Genomic DNA, 16,427 nt, shown 5'->3' on the forward strand with positions numbered 1-16,427 from the left:
CAGAAGGAACCACTGCCTGTAGAACCTTTCTCCCAAAAACAGCCTCCGAAGAAGCAAAAGTGTCAAATTTGTAAAATTTGGAAAAAGTATGAAGTGAAGACCAAGTTGCAGCCTTGCAAATCTGTTCAACAGAGGCCTCATTTTTAAAGGCCCAAGTGGAAGCCACAGCTCTAGTGGAATGAGCTGTAATTCTTTCAGGAGGCTGCTGTCCAGCAGTCTCATAGGCTAAACGTATTATGCTACGAAGCCAAAAAGAGAGAGAGGTAGCCGAAGCCTTTTGACCTCTCCTCTGTCCAGAGTAAACGACAAACAGGGAAGAAGTTTGTCGAAAATCTTTAGTTGCCTGTAAGTAGAACTTCAGGGCACGGACCACGTCTAGATTATGCAAAAAGACGTTCCTTCTTTGAAGAAGGATTAGGACACAAAGATGGAACAACAATCTCTTGATTGATATTCCTGTTAGAAACAACCTTAGGCAAAAACCCAGGTTTAGTACGCAGGACTACCTTGTCTGAATGAAAGATCAGATAAGGAGAATCACAATGTAAGGCAGATAACTCCGAGACTCTTCGAGCCGAGGAAATAGCCATCAAAAACAGAACTTTCCAAGACTCTTCGAGCCGAGGAAATAGCCATCAAAAACAGAACTTTCCAAGATAAAAGCTTAATATCGATGGAATGAAGGGGTTCAAACGGAACACCCTGAAGAACTTTAAGAACCAAGTTTAAGCTCCCCGGAGGAGCAACAGCCTTAAACACAGGCTTAATCCTAGCCAAAGCCTGACAAAAAGCCTGGACGTCTGGATTCCCTGCCAGACGCTTGTGTAAAAGAATAGACAGAGCAGAAATCTGTCCCTTTAGTGAACTAGCGGATAAGCCCTTTTCTAAACCCTCTTGTAGAAAAGCCAATATCCTAGGAATCCTAACCTTACTCCATGAGTAACTCTTGGATTCACACCAATATAAATATTTACGCCATATCTTATGGTAAATTTTTCTGGTAACAGGTTTCCGAGCCTGTATCAATGTATCAATAACCGAATCCGAAAACCCACGCTTTGATAGAATCAAGCGTTCAATCTCCAAGCAGTCAGCCTCAGAGAAATTAGGTTTGGATGGTTGAAAGGACCCTGAATTAGAAGGTCCTGCCTCAGAGGTAGAGACCATGGTGGACAGGACGACATGTCCACTAGGTCTGCATACCAGGTCCTGCGTGGACACGCAGGCGCTATCAGAATCACTGATGCTCTCTCCTGTTTGATCCTGGCAATCAGTCGAGGTAGCAACGGAAAAGGTGGAAACACATAAGCTATGTTGAAAACCCAAGGGGCTGCAAGTGCATCTACCAGCACCGCTCCTGGGTCCCTGGACCTGGATCCGTAACGAGGAAGCTTGGCGTTCTGGCGAGATGCCATAAGATCCAGATCCGGTTTGCCCCAACAACGAATCAGTTGAGCAAATACCTCCGGGTGTAGTTCCCACTCCCCCGGATGAAAAGTCTGGCGACTTAGAAAATCCGCTTCCCAGTTCTCCACACCTGGGATGTAGATCGCTGACAGGTGGCAAGAGTGTGACTCTGCCCAGCGAATTATCTTCGAGACTTCCAACATCGCTAGGGAACTCCTGGTTCCCCCTTGATGATTGATGTAAGCCACAGTCGTGATGTTGTCCGACTGAAACCTGATGAACCTCAGTGTTGCTAACTGAGGCCAAGCTAGAAGAGCATTGAATATTGCTCTTAATTCTAGAATGTTGATTGGTAGGAGTTTCTCCTCCTGAGTCCACGATCCCTGAGCCTTCAGGGAGTTCCAGACTGCTCCCCAGCCTAGAAGGCTGGCATCTGTTGTTACAATCGTCCAATCTGGTCTGCGAAAGGTCATTCCTTCGGACAGATGAACCCGTGACAACCACCAGAGAAGAGAATCTCTGGTCTCCTGGTCCAGATTTAGCAAAGGGGACAGATTTGAGTAATCCCCGTTCCACTGACTTAGCATGCATAGTTGCAGCCGTCTGAGATGCAGGCGCGCAAATGGCACTATGTCCATTGCCGCGACCATCAAGCCGATTACCTCCATACACTGAGCCACTGATGGGCTTGGGGTGGAGTGAAGGGCACGGCAGGCATTGAGAATCTTTGATAACCTGGACTCAGTCAGGTAAATCTTCATCTCTACAGAATCTATAAGAGTCCCTAGAAAAGGAACCCTTGTGAGCGGGAACAGAGAACTCTTTTCCACGTTCACTTTCCACCCATGCGACCTCAGAAATGCTAGAACTATCTCTGTATGAGACTTCGCATTTTGAAAACTTGACGCTTGAATCAGAATGTCGTCTAGGTACGGAGCCACCGCTATGCCTCGTGGTCTTAGTACCGCCAGAAGTGAGCCCAGAACCTTTGTAAAAATTCTCGGGGCCGTAGCTAACCCGAAGGGAAGAGCTACAAACTGGTAATGCCTGTCTAGAAAGGCAAATCTTAGGTACCGATAATGATCTTTGTGAATCGGTATGTGAAGGTAGGCATCCTTTAAGTCCACTGTGGTCATATATTGACCCTCTTGGATCATGGGCAGGATGGTCCGAATGGTTTCCATCTTGAACGATGGAACCCTTAGGAATTTGTTTAAGATTTTTAAGTCTAAGATTGGTCTGAAGGTTCCCTCTTTTTTGGGAACCACAAATAGATTTGAGTAAAACCCTTGTCCTCGTTCCGTTCGCAGAACTGGGTGGATCACTCCCATCACTAAGAGGTCTTGTACACATTGTAGAAATGCCTCTTTCTTTACTAGGTTTGTTGATAACCTTGACAGATGAAACCTCCCTTGTGGAGGAGAAGTTTTGAAATCCAGAAGGTATCCCTGAGATATAATCTCCAACGTCCAGGGATCCTGTACGTCTCTTGCCCAGGCCTGGGCGAAGAGAGAAAGTCTGCCCCCCACTAGATCTGTCTCCGGAAAGGGGGCCCTGACTTCATGCTGTCTTAGGGGCGGAAGTAGGCTTTCTGGCCTGCTTGCCCTTGTTCCATGACTGGTTGCCTTTCCAACCCTGTCTGTAACGAGCAGTAGTTCCTTCCTGTTATGGAGCGGAGGAAGTTGATGCTGCTCCTGCCTTGAATTTACGAAAGGCACGAAAATTAGACTGTTTGGCCTTTGATTTGGCCCCGTCTTGAGGAAGGGTGTGGCCCTTACCTCCCGTAATGTCAGCAATAATTTCCTTCAAGCCGGGCCCGAATAAGGTCTGCCCTTTGAAAGGAATGTTAAGTAGTTTAGACTTAGAAGTTACATCTGCTGACCAGGATTTAAGCCATAGCGCCCTGCGCGCCTGTATGGCGAATCCGGAATTTTTAGCCGTAAGTTTGGTTAAATGCACTACAGCATCCGAAACAAACGCATTAGCCAGTTTAAGCGTTCTAACTTTGCTCAAAGTCTCATCCAATGGTGCTGTGCGAATCGCCTCTTCCAGAGACTCAAACCAGAATGCCGCTGCAGCCGTGACAGGCGCAATGCATGCAAGAGGCTGCAATATAAAACCTTGTTGAACAAACATTTTCTTAAGGTAACCCTCTAATTTTTTATCCATTGGATCTGAAAAAGCACAGCTATCCTCCACCGGGATAGTGGTACGCTTGGCTAAAGTAGAAACTGCTCCCTCCACCTTAGGGACCGTCTGCCATAAGTCTCGTGTGGTGGCGTCTATAGGGAACATTTTTCTAAATATCGGAGGAGGGGAAAAGGGCACACCGGGTCTATCCCACTCCTTACTAATAATTTCTGTAAGCCTTTTTGGTATAGGAAAAACGTCAGTACACACCGGTACCGCATAGTATCTATCCAACCTACATAATTTCTCTGGGATTGCCACCGTGTCGCAATCATTCAGAGCCGCTAACACCTCCCCTAATAACACGCGGAGGTTCTCAAGCTTAAATTTAAAATTTCTGAATCCGGTCTCCCCGGATCAGAACCGTCACTGACAGAATGAAGCTCACCGTCCTCATGTTCTGCAAATTGTGACGCAGTATCGGACATGGCTCTCGTGTCATCAGTGCGCTCTGTCCTTAACCCAGAGCTATCGCGCTTGCCTCTTAATTTCATAACATTAGCCATATCATGTAAAGTGATTTGTAAGGGCCTTGATGTACTTGGCGCCTCAATCGTACGCACCTCCCGAGCGGGAGACGCAGGTACTGACACGTGAGGAGAGTTAGACGGCATAACTTCCCCCTCGTTGTCTGGTGATAATTTCTTTATCGGTACAGATTGACTTTTATTCAAAGTAATATCAATACAATTGGTACACATATTTCTATTGGGCTCCACATCGGCTTTTGAACATAATGAACAAGCAGATTCCTCTGTATCAGACATGTTTAAACAGACTAGCAATGAAGCTAACAAGCTTGGAAATCACTTTCAATAAGTTTACCAGCAATATAAAAAACGCTGCAGCGCTTTTAAAAACACAGTTGAATAACAAAGAAAACTAATTCAGTTATAGTGAACAATTCTTAACGAGAAATGTATTAATTAGCAGAGGATTGCACCCATTAGCAAAAGGATGATTAACCCCTCAATACCCAAAAACCGATATCAAATTAAGATTTAACGCTTTTATCACAGTCAAACACACTGTCACAGATCTGCTGTGACTGATTACCTCCCTCAAAAACGAATTCTGAAGACCCCTGAGCTCTCTAGAGACGTCCTGGATCAAGGAGGAAGAAACAGGAAGACTGTGCTATAATTTTAACTGCGCAACAAGGCGCTAAAACAAGGTCCCTCCCACTCATATTACAACAGTGGGAGACCTGATATAACGGTTTCTATGCAGAAAAAACGTTAGCCATGTGGAAAAAAATCATGCCCAAAAAGATTTATCACCAAAGTACCTCACCAAACGAATAACATGCCAGTAAACGTTTTAAAAACAACAATTTGAATGTCATGCAAAGTTATCACTAAGCCTGCTACCAGTTGCTTCCACTGCAGATAAGGCTTAAACATTATTTCAGTATTAACAGTATTTTCTCAGTCAAATTCTAGTCCCTAGAAAATAACTCAACTGCGCATACATTTATCAGCCTGATACCAGTCGCTACTACTGCATTTAAGGCTGTACTTACATCATGTGGGTAACAGCAGTATTTTCTTAGTCAATTCCATTCCCAGAAAATAATGTACTGCACATACCTCATTTGCGGGGGACCCCGCATGCTATTCCCCTCTTTCTGAAGTTACCCTACTCCTCAGAATGTCGAGAACAGCCAGCGGATCTTAGTTACGTCTGCTAAGATCATAGAAAAACGCAGGCAGATTCTTCTCCAAATACTGCCTGAGATACAAAAAACGGCACACTCCGGTGTCATTTTAAAATAACAAACTTTTGATTGAAGAATAATTAAGTAAAAACTCCAACTCCTCTCGCGACCTCCTTCTTTGTTGAGGGTTGCAAGAGAATGACTGGATATGACATGTGAGGGGAGGAGCTATATAGCAGCTCTGCTAGGGTGATCCTCTTGCAACTTCCTGTTGGGAAGGAGAATATATCCCATAAGTAATGGATGACCCGTGGACTGAACACACTTAACAAGAGAAAAGGGGAACCCAGTTTCTCTCTATCCTTTTAAAGTTTACTGGACATATTAGGATTGACTACGCCGGTGATGTCTGCTGCGTCCGGGGAAACAAAACCTCCCAAAGTGACAAACTGAGGTGTTCAAGTTTAAACTGAAAGAAAACACTTCAGCATCAAACAAAGGAATTAAACAGACAGAGTCTGAGATTTTCCCCTTATATACTACCAAAGTATCCTCTTCCTCAGGCTTCAGAGAAGAAAATTCGGAATAGCTACTTACATTTCCTCAAGTGTTTTCCCGTAGCCTTGGAAAAACAGACAATGCATCAAAGATCGCATCAACGATCTTAGGAAGCAACGTCTTGTCAAATAATTCCAGGTGGAATTAGTGATGAGACACAGGGCACTGCATGTGTGGGCTATATCAAAACCGTTACCATCTATTTAAATCTAAAAGAGAAACCTTTTATTTAAGTGGTAGTTCTCTCACAACATAGGGAACAGATAAAAGATGATCAAATAAAGGTCTTAACTTTATTTAATAAAGTTTAACACATAAACCACCGTTACCATCTCTTTAAATTTTAAAGAGTAACTTTTTTTTTTTGTAAATGGGCAGAAATGGCTAGGTACATGCGGTATATGAGTAGGTACATGCGGTATAAGTATTGAAAAAAAACCTCTACGCCTCAGCTTAACACAGCTGAGGTGCCTGTCAGGCTTTCTGCACAAATTGAATCCGTTGGAGCGTTGTCTAAACGCAACCACTCTAACCTAAAGGTCTTCCTCTCTTCCGAAAAACGGAAGTGCTAGAAAAGAGAGATACTGCATCAGGAGACTTCAGCACTAAGCTGTCACTGAGCAGCCAGGAACTGTCCGTATGTTCCTCCTCTATGAGCTCTTCCAACAAGGGGCGCGCTTCTCTAAATGTCTGTGCGTTCACTAAGCACCTAACCCCAGGCGCAAAAAAACAGAATTTATGCTTACCTGATAAATTACTTTCTCCAACGGTGTGTCCGGTCCACGGCGTCATCCATTACTTGTGGGATATTCTCCTCCCCTACAGGGAAAGGCAAGGAGAGCACACAGCAAGAGCTGTCCATATAGCTCCCCCTCTGGCTCCGCCCCCCAGTCATTCGACCGACGGTTAGGAGAAAAAGGAGAAACTATAGGGTGCCGTGGTGACTGTAGTGTATAAAAGAACATTTTTCAAACCTGATTAAAAAACCAGGGCGGGCCGTGGACCGGACACACCGTTGGAGAAAGTAATTTATCAGGTAAGCATAAATTCTGTTTTCTCCAACATTGGTGTGTCCGGTCCACGGCGTCATCCATTACTTATGGGAACCAATACCAAAGCTTTAGGACACGGATGAAGGGAGGGAGCAAATCAGGTTACCTAAACAGAAGGCACCACGGCTTGCAAAACCTTTCTCCCAAAAACAGCCTCCGAAGAAGCAAAAATATCAAATTTGTAAAATTTGGCAAAAGTGTGCAGAGAAGACCAAGTCGCTGCCTTACATATCTGATTAACAGAAGCCTTGTTCTTGAAGGCCCATGTGGAAGCCACAGCCCTAGTGGAGTGAGCTGTGATTCGTTCAGGAGGCTGCCGTCCGGCAGTCTCATAAGCCAATCGGATAATGCTTTTCAGCCAGAAAGAAAGAGAGGTAGCAATAGCTTTTTGTCCTATCCTCTTACCAGAGTAAACGACAAACAAGGATGAGGTTTGTCTAAAATTCTTTGTTGCTTCTAAATAGAACTTTAAAGCACGGGCTACATCTAAATTGTGTAACAAACGTTCCTTCTTTGAAACTGGATTCGGGCACAGAGAGGGAACAACTATTTCCTGGTTAATATTCTTGTTGGAAACAACTTTTGGAAGAAAACCAGGCTTGGTACGCAAAATAACCTTATCTGAATGGAACACCAGATAGGGTGGGTCACACTGCAAAGCAGATAATTCTAGCAGAAGAAATAGCAACCAAAAACAGAACTTTCCAAGATAGTAACTTAATATCTATGGAATGTAAAGGTTCAAACGGAACCCCTTGAAGAACTGAAAGAACTAAATTTAGACTCCAAGGAGGAGTCATGGGTCTGTAAACAGGCTTGATTCTGACCAAAACCTGTACAAAAGCTTGTACATCTGGCACAGCTGCCTACCCTTTATCCAAACCCTCTTGGAGAAAGGAAAGAATCTTAGGAATTTTAATTTTACTCCAGGAGAATCCCTTGGATTCACACCAACAGATATATTTTTTCCATATTTTATGGTAAATCTTTCTAGTCACAGGTTTTCTGGCTTGGACCAGAGTATCTATCACAGAATTTGAAAACCCACGCTTGGATAAAATCAAGCGTTCAATTTCCAAGCAGTCAGCTGCAGAGAAATTAGATTTGGGATGTTCGAATGGACCTTGTACTAGAAGGTCCTGACTCAAAGGTAGCTTCCATGGTGGAGCCGATGACATATTCACCAGGTCTGCATACCAAGTCCTGCGCGGCCACACAGGAGCTATCAGAATCACCAAGGCCTTCTCCTGTTTGATCCTGGCTACAAGCCTGGGAAGGAGAGGGAACGGTGGAAACGCATAAGCTAGGTTGAACGACCAAGGCGCCACTAATGCATCCACTAGAGTGGCCTTGGGATCCCTGGATCTGGACCCGTAGCAAGGAACCTTGAAGTTCTGACGAGACGCCATCAGATCCATGTCTGGACTGCCCCATAATTGAGTCAACTGGGCAAACACCTCCGGGTGGAGTTCCCACTCCCCCGGATAGAAAATCTGACGACTCAGATAATCCGCCTCCCAGTTGTCTACTCCTGGGATGTGGATTGCAGATAGGTGGCAGGAGTGATCCTCCGCCCATTAGATGATCTTGGATACCTCTCTCATCGCCAAGGAACTCCTTGTTCCTCCCTGATGGTTGATGTAAGCTACAGTCGTCATGTTATCTGACTGGAATCTTATGTATCCGGCCTTCGCTAGATGAGGCCAAGCCCGGAGAGCATTGAATATCGCTCTCAGTTCCAGGATGTTGATCGGGAGAAGAGACTCTTCCCAAGACCATAAACCCTGAGTTTTCATGGAATCCCAGACCGCGCCCCAGCCTGATAGACTGGCGTCGGTCGTGACAATGACCCACTTTGGTCTGCAGAAACTCATTCCCTGAGACAGGTGATCCTGTCTACTGGAGCATGCACAGTTGTAATGGTCTTAGATGAATTCGAGCAAAAGGAACTATGTCCATTGCTGCAACCATCAACCCTACTATTTCCGTGCACTGAGCTATGGAAGGCTGCAGAATAGAGAGAAGAACTTGACAAGCGTTTAGAAGCTTTGACTTTCTGACTTCTGTCAGGAAGATCTTCATTTCAAAAGAATCTATTATTGTTCCCAAAAAGGGAACTCTTGTCGATGAAGACAGGGAACTCTTTTCTACGTTCACCTTCCACCCGTGAGATCTGAGAAAGGCTAGAACAATGTCTGTATGAGCCTTTGCCTTGGAAAGAGACGACGCTTGAATTAGAATGTCGTCCAGATAAGGTGCCACTGCAATGCCCCTTGGTCTTAGAACCGCTAGAAGGGACCCGAGCACCTTTGTGAAAATTCTGGGAGCAGTGGCTAGTCCGAATGGGAGAGCCACGAACTGATAATGTTTGTCCAGAAAGGCGAACCTTAGGAACGGATGATGATCTTTGTGGATAGGAATATGTAGATACGCATCCTTTAAATCCACGGTAGTCATATATTGACCCTCCTGGATTGTAGGTAAAATTGTTCGAATGGTTTCCATTTTGAACAATGGAACTCTGAGAAATTTGTTTAGAATTTTTAAATCCAGAATTGGTCTGAAAGTTCCCTCTTTTTTGGGAACTATAAACAGATTTGAGTAAAACACCCTGACCTTGTTCCACAGTTGGAACTGGGTGTATCACTCCCATCTTTAACAGGTCTTCTACACAATGAAAGAATGCCTGTCTACTTATTTGGTTTGAAGATAAGTGAGAAATGTGGAACCTTCCCCTTGGGGGTAGTTCCTTGAATTCTAGAAGATAACCCTGAGAGACTATTTCTAGTGCCCAGGGATCCTGAAAATCTCTTGCCCAAACCTGAGCAAAGAGAGAGAGTCTGACCCCTACTAGATCCGGTCCCGGATCGGGGGCTACCCCTTCATGCTGTCTTGGTAGCAGCAGCAGCAGGCTTCTTGGCCTGTTTACCCTTATTCCAGCCTTGCATTGGTTTCCAAGCTGGTTTAGTCTGGGAAGCGTTACCCTCTTGTCTAGAGGCTGCCGAGTTAGAAACCGGTCCGTTCCTGAAAATGCGAAAGGAACGAAAATTGGACTTTTTCTTAGCCTTGAAAGGCCTATCCTGTGGGAGGGCATGGCCCTTTCCCCCAGTGATGTCTGAAATAATTTCTTTCAATTCTGGCCCAAAAAGGGTCTTACCTTTGAAAGGGATATTAAGCAATTTTGTCTTGGAAGATACATCTGCCGACCAAGACTTTAGCCAGAGCGCTCTGCGCGCCACAATTGCAAACCCTGAATTTTTCACCGCTAATCTCGCTAACTGCAAAGCGGCGTCTAAAATAAAGGAAATAGCTAACTTAAGTGCGTGAATTCTGTCCATGACTTCCTCATACGGAGTCTCCCTACTGAGCGACTTTTCCAGTTCCTCGAACCAGAACCACGCCGCTGTAGTGACAGGAATAATGCACGAAGTAGGTTGAAGGAGGTAACCTTGCTGTACAAAAATCTTTTTAAGCAAACCCTCCAATTTTTTATCCATAGGATCTTTGAAAACACAATTGTCCTCAATGGGAATGGTCGTGCGTTTGGCTAGTGTAGAAACCGCCCCCTCGACCTTAGGGACTGTTTGCCATATGTCCTTCCTGGGGTCGACCATAGGGAACAATTTCTTAAATATAGGAGGAGGGACAAAAGGTATGCCTGGCTTCTCCCACTCCTTATTCACTATGTCCGCCACCCGTTTAGGTATCGGAAAGGCATCAGGGTGCACCGGGACCTCTAGGAACTTGTCCATCTTGCACAAGTTTTCTGGGATGACCAGATTGTCACAATCATCCAGAGTAGATAGCACCTCCTTAAGTAATGCGCGGAGATGCTCTGATTTAAATTTAAATGTCACAACATCAGGTTCTGCCTGCTGAGAAATTCTTTCTGTATCAGAAATTTCTCCATCTGACAAACCCTCCCTCACTGCCACTTCAGACTGGTGTGAGGGTATGACAAAATTTTTTTATCATCAGCGCCCTCCTGCTCTACAGTGTTTAAAACAGAGCAATCGCGTTTTCTCTGAAATGCTGGCATTTTGGATAAAATATTAGCTATGGAGTTATCCATTACTGCCGTCAATTGTTGCATAGTAACAAGCATTGGCGCGCTAGAAGTACTAGGGGTCGCCTGCGCGGGCATAACTGGTATAGACACAGAAGGAGAAGATGTAGAACTATCTCTACTTCCTTCATCTGAGGAATTATCCTGGGCAACCTTACTATTTGTGACAATACTGTCCTTACTGTGTTTGGACGCTATGGCACAATTATCACATATATTTGAAGGGGGAACCACATTGGCTTCCATACATACAGAACATGATCTATCTGAAGGTACAGACATGTTAAACAGGCTTAAACTGGTTAATAAAGTACAAAAACCGTTTTAAAACAAAACCGTTACTGTTTCTTTAAATGTTAAACAGGGCACACTTTATTACTGAATATGTGAAAAACTATGAAGGAATTATCCAATCTTTACCAAATTTTCACCACAGTGTCTTAATGCATTCAAAGTATTGCACCCCAATTTTCAAGCTGTTAACCCTTAAAATGAGGAAACTACAGTCCCAGCCACAGCCTTTGTTGTGACTTCAACTATCCCAGGGGGGTATTTCAAGCCTCTAGGAACGTTTTCAGTGGACACCAGACCCTCTCTCATGCATCTGCATGCACTGTACTTAAAAGAAACTGCACAATAATGGCGCGAAAATGAGGCTCTGCCTAATACAGTGAAAGGCCCTTCCTGACTGGGAAGGTGTCTTAACTAGTGCCTGGCGATAAAAAACGTTCCCCAAATAATAAAAGTGTGAAATCCACTTCAAACTTTAAATAAAAACTTAAATAAACAATCGATTTAGCCCTTAAGAGTGTCCACCAGTTAATAGCGCATAATAAGCCCTTTATTCTTTCTAAGTCTAAGAAAATGGCTTACCGATCTCCATGAGGGAAAAATGACAGCCTTCCAGCATTACACAGTCTTGTTAGAAAATGGCTAGTCATACCTTGAGCAGAAAAGTCTGCAAACTGTTCCCCCCAACTGAAGTTCTCTCATCTCAACAGTCCTGTGTGGGAACAGCAATCGATTTTAGTTACTGCTGCTAAAATCATACTCCTCTTTTAAACAGAACTCTTCATCTCTTTCTGTTTCAGAGTAAATAGTACATACCAGCACTATTTTAAAATAACAAACTCTTGATAGAAGAAATAAAAAACTACAACTAACACCACAAACTCCTCACCATCCCCGTGGAGATGCTACTTGTTCAGAGCGGCAAGGAGAATGACTGGGGGCGGAGCCAGAGGGGGAGCTATATGGACAGCTCTTGCTGTGTGCTCTCCTTGCCTTTCCCTGTAGGGGAGGAGAATATCCCACAAGCAATGGATGACGCCGTGGACCGGACACACCAATGTTGGAGAAAACTAATTAAAATTCTCCGTTCCTTCCGATAACCGGAAGTGCTAGAGAAGAGGTGCGCAACAAATTTGGCGCCACACAAGCTCTGCCCATCGTGGGCGTTTCATTATCCATCTCCCGGTCGCCATGATTATTTAACCAAAATAAGCCACAAGGAATTAATTAGCAGACTTATCAGCTTCCCTTGTTAGATTGCTGCTGATCCGATCGCTAAAATCTTACAGTGAAACACCCTTACTTTCACACTGAGCTCACTGTCTTTGTTTCATGCTCATTAATGTACATAAGTAATCTACCGGTCGGTTATTATTAGTTATGAAACCGCCGGGAGAAGAGAGCCACCTGGTACATCTAGCCCCAGTGCCTGCGTCCAGGCTGCCTTTAGCCCCAGTGTCTGCGTTCAAGCTGCCTTCTTGTGTCCCTTAATACACTAGGACAATCTCCTTTCAAAGAGCTCACTTACACTGAGGGCTGTAAAAAATTAAAGTGCCCAAACGTTTTCTGAGTCTTCTTTCTCCCCCAGAAATAAAGTCAGCACTTACCTCATTTTCTGCCTGGCAGCAAGGCAGTTCCCAGGTTTAAGAGGCCCTCTCCCTCCCATGGACCTGCAAGTAAACGAAAGTCCTGAGTAAATATCTCTCAGGTTATCAAAATATGGGAGGCGAAGTGAGAATTATGTCCCACAAGTTCCCATTGCTCTAAAGCCACCACTGCTCTACTGAAGAGACTGATATGGATTACGGCTATACCCTAGGACAAAGCAGCACAATCTTGTACTACTATAAAAATAATAAACTCTTGATTGAAGAATCTTTTCTAACACCTCACTTTGCCACTTCCTATCACTAATGAAGGCAAAGAGAATGACTGGAGTGGGAGGGAAGGGAGGAGCTATTTAACAGCTTTGCTGTGGTGCTCTTTGCCGTCTCCTGCTGACCAGGAGGTGAATATCCCATTAGTAATTAAGATGATCCGTGGACTCATTGTGTCATAAAAAAGAAACAAAATTAAGGAAAGCCTAACATTTTGAAGCAGGTAACCGAAACTAAAAACAAATATAAAACTTTTTACATTAACTCAAATATTAATGGACATAAAAAGGTGCATTGCAAAACACAATTAGCTAAATAAGTAAAAGAATGAGCATTACCTTCTTTTGAACTTCACTCACAGTGGGCTTGTCTGGGGGCAACGTGGCAGTTGTTGGTACCTGGGTGAGCTCAGGGTTTTTTATCCCATGCATTAGGATGATGTGATTGGCCAACATGGATGGCTTGGCAAAGTTTGGCTTGTCTGGACAGTAACTAGAAAATACAGAATGATGCATTCATGTTCAAGACCACAAAAATATTTCTAATTCACAGCCTACAAATGCTATGCATCATTAGTACAGGAAGTTGAAAACATATATGAGACTTTTGAGCCAACCAGAATACTGAGTCATTAAAAAGGTGCTTGTACACACATTATATTGACTAAGGTTGTCCTTACTGTGACACTACTCCTCCCCACTTCCCAAGTCATTTACTCTTCATTTGCATCTGATTATTTTCATAACACCAATTTTCATAATACTGCATGTAACAGACACTACTATAAAGAATAATATGTAAAAGATATGGATATAAAAATACAGTAAAAAAAAACAAAAAACTTTTAAAGACTTACTTAGAAGTTCCCAATTTAGCTCTGATGAAGAGGTTAGGCTGGGATACCCACTGAAATGGGCTTGGAAGAGCAGACACTCCCCCCTCCCCCGCATATGAAAAGACCTATTATACATATAGGAGCTAGCAGACATCAGTATACATTTAAAGTTTGGGGCTTGGATAGGAGTCTGAAAATCAGCAGAATGTTATTTTAAAATGAGCAAAACTGTACATTTTTTCAAAAACACTCCCAGGTGGGCTATATAAATGGATCATCTACAAAACATTTATGCAAAGAAAAATCTAGTGTACAATGTCCCTTAACGTATTGCCTGGGGTGTGTTGGTTTATCATATATATCTAAATATATCTAACTGCTTCTTAGGTTCCTTTAGTTAATTTACTTAGGGACCCAGTGCTGTGTCTCTAGTTGCCAATGCCTAAAAATATACAGAAAATTTGCAGTGTGTCCGATTATAACTAATGTATATTAATCTCTATCAGCTAGATTGTGTTTTCTGTGATTTATGCTTAAATCAGAGGAAAAATGTGTGTCACTCCAGCAGGATTTTCAAATTTGCTTTTATTTTAAGTTTTTCAACATTCAATTGAAGTTTCAGATTAGTTTTAGCAAATCTAAGCAATTTTTTGTTAGAGTTTAGTTTTCACTGTATGAAGAAATTTCTATTTTGTTTTAATGTGTTTTATTAATTATATTTTAAAGGGACATAAAAGGAAAATGCTCTCTTTCCTCATGTTTAGCCATAACTTTTGTATTGTTGTCTATGGAAGCTTTACAAACGTACTTTAAGATTTGTGGGATTTTCCCCTTTATCTCTTTGCCATAAAAGCTGTGGTTTAATAGAACTGTGCACTAGCTCTCTCCTGTGTCAAAGCTTAACTCAAAGTAATCCTTCACAAGGTTCTGACTTCTCCTACCAGCCATAACATTATGTAGCAGGGCTATTCGTAGCCTTTACTTGTTCACGCACCATCTACAGGACAGATACTGTATATCTTATTAGGCTATAGTTTTCCAGATATCACTATGTCATCAGCCATGTGATAAAGCCTGAATTTCAACAAAAAAAATAATTTTTTGGTAATTAATAGTTTTATTTCAGTTTTGCATAGACTGTTTAAAGTATCGTTTAGTTTTCGTTTGTTTCTTCAAATTATTTTTTTTCAATGTTTTTGTTAACTATAATAACCCTGCTCTAAAAAATGGATGTAATCAATATTTCCCAAAAGACACCCAACTCCCCTGGACACTTTACCAGCATGTGAACTTCTTTGTGTCATGGTTGATTCGAACGTGTCTTCGTAAGCTAGCAGAGGAGTTGAAAGACCTTTCACATTGCCTGCAAGGATACCTCTTCATTGACTGTGTGATAGAAAATAAATGCATTAAAGAAAGTATAGGACCAGCTAAAAAAACAAAAAACTGCATTTTCCTTACACCTTGATAATACAAACAGATGCATATAAATTGATAGGTCGTTTTCCTTCATAGACTACAAGAATGCTTTAAGATTTGAATGTGCTTCTAAAATGCATTTTTTTTGGCTGCCCAACATCCCAAGTAAAACACACTGATTTAAAGGGATATAAAACAGTTTCATTGTTGTAAAAAAAAAAAAAACACACATTAAGCAGTGGTTTAAACGTAAAGATATATATAACAGGCTGTTTCATTGTTGTAATAACAAAAAGCACTAAATAGTTGCTTTTACTTAAAAGAAATAATTGCAATGTTTATTCATCATTTTATATGGATTTTAACTTTTCCTTTTTTTTGTTTTTTTAAATAAACGTTTCTTCAATGTCCATTACTTCCTATCACAGTCCTACATTGAGACTGTGGTCTTTACAGGAAGGTTTATCTAGCATGATGTCATAAAACCTCTAGAGTAACATTAGATGGTTTACTATTAAGTTAAAGGGACAGTAAACCTTAAAAAACATAATTTATGCTTACCTGATAAATTCCTTTCTTCTGTAGTGTGATCAGTCCACGGGTCATCATTACTTCTGGGATATTACTCCTCCCCAACAGGAAGTGCAAGAGGATTCACCCAGCAGAGCTGCATATAGCTCCTCCCCTCTACGTCACTCCCAGTCATTCGACCAAGGACCAACGAGAAAGGAAAAGCCAAGGGTGAAGTGGTGACTGGAGTATAAATTAAAAAATATTTACCTGCCTTAAAAAACAGGGCGGGCCGTGGACTGATCACACTACAGAAGAAAGGAATTTATCAGGTAAGCATAAATTATGTTTTCTTCTGTTAAGTGTGATCAGTCCACGGGTCATCATTACTTCTGGGATACCAATACCAAAGCAAAAGTACACGGATGACGGGAGGGATAGGCAGGCTCTTTATACAGAAGGAACCACTGCCTGAAGAACCTTTCTCCCAAAAATAGCCTCCGATGAAGCAAAAGTGTCAAATTTGTAAAATTTGGAAAAAGTATGAAGCGAAGACCAAGTTGCA

General features: G+C 42.6%; 1 protein-coding gene across 1 annotated transcript in view; it reads right to left on the reverse strand.

The window, feature by feature from the left end:
* ZNF592 (zinc finger protein 592) overlaps positions 1-16,427 on the reverse strand; it is a gene marked incomplete in the record, with an annotated part of 184,163 nt that overhangs the window by 26,677 nt on the left and 141,059 nt on the right. The window contains 2 exon segments of the mRNA XM_053717265.1: positions 13,437-13,590; positions 15,213-15,319. Coding sequence (XP_053573240.1) covers positions 13,437-13,590; positions 15,213-15,319 — 261 coding nt within the window.

This window comes from Bombina bombina, chromosome 6 (genome assembly GCF_027579735.1).
Source record: "Bombina bombina isolate aBomBom1 chromosome 6, aBomBom1.pri, whole genome shotgun sequence".
NCBI classification, from domain to species: domain Eukaryota; kingdom Metazoa; phylum Chordata; class Amphibia; order Anura; family Bombinatoridae; genus Bombina; species Bombina bombina.